Source organism: Penaeus monodon, chromosome 4 (genome assembly GCF_015228065.2).
Source record: "Penaeus monodon isolate SGIC_2016 chromosome 4, NSTDA_Pmon_1, whole genome shotgun sequence".
Taxonomy (NCBI): Eukaryota; Metazoa; Arthropoda; class Malacostraca; order Decapoda; family Penaeidae; genus Penaeus; species Penaeus monodon.
In genome coordinates, this window is record NC_051389.1 from 54,316,705 (window position 1) to 54,324,204 (window position 7,500).

The 7,500-nt window shown below is 43.2% G+C and overlaps 2 protein-coding genes across 2 annotated transcripts in view; one reads left to right on the plus strand and one right to left on the minus strand.

The window, feature by feature from the left end:
• Positions 1-5,391, plus strand: part of LOC119572363 (adhesive plaque matrix protein-like) — a 7,710-nt gene extending 2,319 nt beyond the window's left edge. The window contains exons 2-3 of the mRNA XM_037919431.1: positions 4,039-4,365; positions 4,477-5,391. Coding sequence (XP_037775359.1) covers positions 4,039-4,365; positions 4,477-4,788 — 639 coding nt within the window. The 3' untranslated portion in view covers positions 4,789-5,391. The remainder of the gene's footprint in view (positions 1-4,038; positions 4,366-4,476) is intronic.
• A 623-nt stretch (positions 5,392-6,014) lies between these two features.
• The window catches only part of LOC119572364 (neurobeachin-like), a 97,404-nt gene continuing 95,918 nt past the window's right edge, over positions 6,015-7,500 (minus strand). Inside the window, exon 5 of the mRNA XM_037919432.1 lies at positions 6,015-6,185. Within this exon, the coding sequence (XP_037775360.1) occupies positions 6,060-6,185 (126 nt within the window). The 3' untranslated portion in view covers positions 6,015-6,059. The remainder of the gene's footprint in view (positions 6,186-7,500) is intronic.

Genomic DNA, 7,500 nt, shown 5'->3' on the forward strand with positions numbered 1-7,500 from the left:
TTAGAGCAGCATTTCCAGAGCATTTCCTCCGCATGAAGTTAATATGGCAATTAGCTTCGAGTACTGAAACTTTGCGGAAACTATTCTGGATATTTGATCATCGGCCATATTGTAGTTCAACGCATTACACAGCAACCAGTCCGCGTTTTATTAATCTTAAACTTCACTTAATCCTATATCCTCAAAACCAGTCGAGTGACCCGCCATGTTGGTTATCAAAGCTCAGTGAAAACGGAAACTTTATATTACGTTCACATAAACCGACTCTTTTTTATGTTTCCTCTCTTTTTTCGGTTTCCTTTTTTTGTATTTGTTTTTCGATTCTTATACACATATATATCCAAGTTCTTCAAATAATCCTCTTACCTTCGTTTTCTTGCTCAGCTGCACCGTATTTCCATAAAATGCTCAAATCCTTCGGAAATTATCCGTGTAGACTGGGCACGCTAATCTCGCTATGTTCTCAAAAATGCTGGTAAACAAATCTTAGTAATCAGGTTCTACATCACCCCCCCCCCTCTCTCTCTCTCTTTCTCTCTTTCTCTTTCTCTCTTTCTCTCTCTCTCTTTCATGCACATACGCAGAAATAGGTCCAGCATATACATCGCGATCAGGACCTTAGGAAAATTCACATTTATTAAGTCAATCCATCTCCCTCTCTTCTCCCATATTTCTATCCGCTTCCCAGTTTTCTTTTCACGCTTCGATTTCCCTTCTCCCGGGCCCTTCTCCTACTCCACCACTTCCCCCTTTTCCACCTCCTCCACCTCCTTCTCCACCTCCTCCCCCTCCCTCTCCACCTCCTCCCCCTCCTCCTCCCTCTCCACCTCATCCTCCCTCCTACTTCTCCTCCCTCTCCACCTCATCCTCCCTCTTCTCCTACTCCTAATCTCCCTCTACTACTCCACTACCTCCTTTTCCTCTCCTCCTCCTCCCCCTCCACCTCTTCCCTCTCCTTCTACTACTCCCCAACAATTATCCGTCAGTACTACTCCACCAGTTCCACCAACACTACCACTTCCTCCTCCTTTTTCTACTGCCCTTTCTTACCCCACTCCTCATTCTTCTTCCTCCTCCCATCCACTCAGCATGAGGATAATCTTCGTACCCACGAACGTGTCATAGTGTCGCCTTTCCTCAACACTCTCGTCAGTTCGCTCCACCAGACCCCCCCCCCTCCCTCCACACAGAACATTCCATAAAAGGCGTGGCAAGAGCTCCCCCCCTCCCCTCCCCCCTTCCCATCCTAACTTCATCTCTGAACTTACCTGCTGTTCCTCAGTAACCATCCGCTTTAACCTGATTCGCCGGAGAGTATTTCCGTCCTTTTTACGGCGGCGGAAACTCGATATATCTGTATTTTTTTCTTCAATACCGCAAGTCTTCTACTGCATCCGCCACCGCCGCCGCCACCGCTGCCGCCGAGTCCGCCACCGCTCTGGGACCGGGTTCTGTTTTCCCAATACTCTAAGAAAATAAGATTGAAAAGGAAGCCCAACTCAATTTTCTGCTCTACACCACCACAGGGCGCGGACTGCGGTCGTTCTGATTTCTTTGGCCGAAAACTCAAGTCGGGATACAATATTTTCCGATGCACTTTCCCGTCCATATGTAATTTCTACGCTATAGCTTCTAGGACCTTTGCTTTTCTCTTTTTTTTCTACTTCTTTTTATTGTTGTTTTTTTCTGTACCCGACACACATGTTCTGAGTACTGTGGAAGATCACGTAAGATTTTTGCGCGCCCCGTGTAAGTTTATGTGACGGCGCTGCAATAACATATACAAAGGGCTAGATAAGAAGGCTCTCACAGCGTAATATTACGAGGCAAGAGAGATATAGCGAGGGGAAATACTGCACCAGAGAGAGAAAGAAGAGAGAGAAAAGAGATAGAAAGAGAGAGTGGCGAGGTAATGCTCATGAGGAGGTCCCGGGGCAGCTGGAAATAGCCGCAGCGCGGACCAGCTGACGGGAAATCTGCACAGCGACTTTTAACAACCAATTATTCCGACCGAAGACATCGTTCAATGCAGCGCAAGTTACATAACCGACTTTTTCATCTTCCCGGAGAAAATTTCAATCTCCTCTTGTCAGCAACCGTGTGTGCATGCGCGCGCGCGCACACACACACACATGCGCGCGCGCGACACAACAACACACACACACCACACACACAACACACCAACACACACTACACAACTATATATATATATATATATATATATATATATATATATTATATATATATATATATATATACATATATATAATATATATACATATATATATATATATATAATATATATATAATAAATATATATATATATATATATATATATATATATATATAATATATATATATATAATATATATTATATATATAATCATACCACTACATAATAAATAACTATCATATAACATAATAATAATCATACTAAAAAACAAAACACATATATACAATATATATATATAAATCTACTATCAACAACAACAACACAACTACAAAATCAAAAAAAACAACACAAAAACAAAAAAAAACAACACACACAATATATATATATATATATATTATATATATATATATATATATATATATATATATATATATATCGTAGTATGTATATGTATATGAGTATGCAGTTTATATATTACTTATGAATCGGTGTGTAAACATGTGCGTGTGGTGTACTGTCCCAATTGTGGTGTGTTGGAGTAATTTTGGAGGATGTGCAGTTTGATGATTAGTATGGTGTTGGTTCATAATTTAATATAGATGTAAGCTATTTTAAAATACTAAATATTTTCTACTTATACATTATTGATCTTAAATTATCATAAAATGAAACTAATAATAAACAATAATTAAGAAATATGAATATGAAAAATACTTTTCTCTTATGATACATATTGACTTGTGTATCAACAATCAATCCATAAACAGATTTAATAACCTCGTCTTATCTCTCAGCACGCGGCAGCCCTCCCTCCAAACCTTCCCCAACTCCTGCCCCTACTGTCCCCAAATTACTGGTTAGCATTCGTGACTACACCTCTCCTTCCATATCATTGTATTCGTCGCGTGACGGTTTCTAACACCGCCAAATTTCTTGCCTCCAGTAATTTTGCATCTTAAATTGCAGATTGAAAATGAAACTAATTCGCAACGGACTCAGAATCTAAGAAAATGAATATGAAAAATACTTTTCTCTTATGGATACATATTGACTTGTGTATCAACAATGGCAATCCATAAACAGGATGTCTGGGAAAACCTCCGTCTGTTCTCCCTGCAGCCTCACCTGCGCGCCCCCCCCCCCTCTCCTCCACACTCCCCCGCCACCCCTCATCCTCTCCTCTACACCCCTCCCTCACCTCCTTCCTTCTCCCCTTCCTGACGTCCCCTCCCCTCCCCTCTCTCCATCTTGCCTTCCTGGTGTCCCCCACCTCCCCTCCTTCCCCTCCCCCCGGTCGCCGTGACCCGGGTGCCCCAGCGACCGCCGCCGCCACGCCTCGGAAGACCCATTTCCTCCGCCCTACCCCACATTTTTCCCCTTCCGGAGAAAAGAATGTGTACGGCGCGCATTACATAATGCCGGGGATGTCCTACTTCCCACTCGTAATTAGATTCTTCTCTGCAGACTGATGTTCTGCAACATTACTGCTATTGATTGGGCGATTATGCCTCCTCCCCCTACAACCTTCTTACGATTTGCAAACAAACGAACGCACGTGCATGCACGTCAATATATGGGTAAATGCACACCAACAAACACACACACACACACACACACACACACACACACACACACACACACACACACACACACACACACAATCCATAAGCATAAACAAGCAAACAAAAACAAGCAAACGAGAATAATTACCTCCCCCCCAGGTAGCTCGGATGAAAAATAGCAGAGGCGTCGCGCCGTGTCCTCGAAGGAGTCCCGCCGCTGGACGGACGGCGCGAGGGGCGGGCGCCGCGGAGCCCTCCCGGCGTGTCACTTCGTCCCACTAATGGCATCTATTTCCTCCCCAGATTAGCGCCGCCTTCCTGGCCCTGGCCGCCCTCGCCTCGGCCGCCCCCTCCGATCCCTACCGCCCAGTGTACACGCCCGCGCCCTACCACCCTCCGCCCCCGGTCTATCTCCCTGAGCCCGTGTACAAGCCCGAACCCGTGTACAAGCCGAAGCCTGTGTACCACCCCAAGCCAGTTTACAAACCTGAGCCTGTATACAAACCCGCACCCGTGTATGAGCCCGAACCTGTGTACAAGCCTGAGCCCGTGTACAAGCCTGAGCCCGCGTACAAGCCCAAGCCCGTGTACAAGCCCGACCCCTACCACCCAAAGCCCGTCTACGATGAGGTAAGACTCCTGTCCATGTGAGTGCCCGAATTGACAACATTCAGCCGCGTTTCCCTTGCAGGTCTCTGTCCTTCCCAGCAAAGACTAAAGCTCCCTCCTTTCCTCCCTCAGGAGCCCAAGCCCTACTCCTTCGACTACGGCGTGAAGGACCACTACTCAGGCGCCAACTTCGGCCACACCGAGAACTCCGACGGGAAGGCCGTGAAGGGCTCGTACACCGTGGCCCTCCCCGACGGCCGCATCCAGACCGTCAACTACGTGGCCGACCACTACAACGGCTTCCAGGCTGAGGTCACCTACGAGGGCGAGCCCAAATACCCCGTGTACCACCCCGAGCCCGTGTACAAGCCCACCCCCTACAAGCCCGCCCCTTACAAGCCCCCTACATACCTCCCCGAACCCGCCTACCCCGCGTACCATTAATCAATTCGTCATTTAAATTAAGCTTTACACATTTTACCATCGCGTAAATTATCGTTTCCCTCACCCTCCTCCCTAAGACTTTTTTCAAATAACAGTTCGTCTGCTGCAAGTTATGCTCTTGCAAATCCACACTGAAATACCAACCGTTCAGACTCCGTTAACAAACCCAATATCCATCCCTTTGTATTCTCCTAGTACCTACGGCGTTAAGTAATACATAACTAGTATTTAGAAAGAGTTCTAAATATATCCTACGACTGCCCCCACCACCATCCCCCGCGCCCCCACCCAATCCCAATCTCCAACCCACGGTATTCTCAGGGACTTGCGATTCGGTCCCATACGATCCTTACCTTTTTATGTCCTTCCCATCCTATCCATCCATATCAACCCACTGCCACTTCCGTCCCCCTTCCTTCGCCCCATCCTTCCACCCTTCCCCATCCCTTGCCCCCTCCTACATCGGGCTGCCATGGATTCACCTGTAGTCCTTAGATGTACCGTACAGGTGCGCCTCACGAGCGATTAGAGTATATCAGAAATGATTATATATATTTTATATGAATGTATTTTAGTTAATAAAGCATATGAGAAACGACAAAGCCTACCTGTCTTTTCTAACACCTGGCGGAGGCAGATAAATCTACTTGAGAGAGAGAAAGCAAGAGAGAGAGGGAGAGAGAGAATGAGTGTATACATACATACATACATACATACACACACACACATGTATATATATATATATATATGTATATATATGTATGTATGTATGTCTATATATATATTTATATATTATATATATATATATATATACATATATATATAATACAATGGTCACTTACAAGTTTTTTTACATTCCTTGCATCTGTGTGTGTGTGTGTATATATATGTATATATGCATGTATATTATATATATATATTATTTTATATATATATATATATATCAGATATAATATAATATATATATATATATATATTCTATATGTGATATTATATATATGTATATATTATATATGTATGTATGTATATGTATGTATATACTATATATATTTATATATATTATATATATATATATATATATATTTATATATAAATATATATATTATAATACATTATAACATAATATATATATATATATATATATATATATATATATATATATATATATAATAAATGGTCACTTACAAGTTTTTTACATTCCTTGCATCTGTTCTGCTTCCGCATTCATAGTGAACGACCCACGACCAAAAGGGAAGGAGAGAACGTTCTACTCACCAGTAAAGATAGGGCTTCTCCCTCTCGATGTTGACGGAGTTGATGGGGTCGAGGCGGAACCAGGTGGTGAAGGTCCAGCCGGCCTCGTAGGGCCACCGGGCCAAGGGGGGCAGCACCAGCGCCTGGAGGGGGGGGGGGAGAGAGCGTTAGTGTTGTGGTGATGGTGGTGGTGGTGGTGGTGGTGGTGGTGGTGGTGGTGATGGTGATGGTGATGGTGATGGTGATGGTGATGGTGATGTTGATGTTGTTGATGCTGTTGATGTTGATGCTGTTGATGTTGATGCTGTTGATGATGATGATGATGATGATGATGATGATGATGATGATGGTGTTGGTGATGATTACGACAAAAGAAAGGGAAGAAACTAGCGTGAAACATCACAGCATTAACTACTGAAACAAGATTTCATTAACAGATTTAATCAACAATTCTATTTTGAGATTCAGTCGATGATAGGCAGTGACAACAACAACAACGCAGGTCACGCCGGTTGCAGCTATTGATGCAACAAGGGCGTGCCTCATTGCCAACCTTGCTTCACAACCACTCTTAAACTCTTGACTCAAAGCCGATGTTGGCAACTGTCATCACACACGCACACTTTTTATCTCAGCATCATTAACACCTCCAGCATCCAGGCTAATGATGCAAATGCAATAACGTCTGTGCATCGGAATTTTCTTTATCACACAAACTCTTTACCTTCAGTGTGAACCAACACCGAAATATACATGTACATTCCTTTCAAAACGATAGGACAACGCGATCAAGAATATAAGAACAGATAAATTAGATATACATAAGATCACCAAAAAATAAGATAAAAAAAGATCCCTAGCTAAAACCTTTTACGTCCCAAATATACACTGTACAATACAGTACAACCCACGGCAACGGTATAATCTAAAAGCTATATCATGTTCTATACATAATAGGATACGCATAAAAATGGTCAGCGTAACATTAAACTCATCCAAACATTACGGCTGCTACGGAACTAGACCTGGATAGCTATAAATAACCTTTATAAATAAAAGCACATCATGTGTTCCTCTGGGCACGCGGCCAAAGGTCAAACGGGAAGTAGGAGGGTGATAATAGCGAAAGGGGAACGGGGAGAAAGGAGGAAAGGAAGGAAGGAAGGAAAAGGAAGGAAGGAGGGAAGGAGGAAGGAAAGAAGGAAGGAGGGAAGGAAGAAAAGAAGGAAAGATGAAAGGAAGGAAGGAAAGAAGGAAGGAGGGAAGGGAGAAAAGAAGGAAGGAAAGAAGGAAAAAAAAGGAAAGAAGCAAGGAAGGAAGGAAGGAATGAAGGAAGGAAAGAAGGTAGAAAGAGGGACGGAAGGAAAAATGATAGAAAGAAGGAAAACATTCAATAGTTATCATATACAAAAGAATAAGAATAAGACAATTAATACGAAAATATAAAAAGAATAAGAA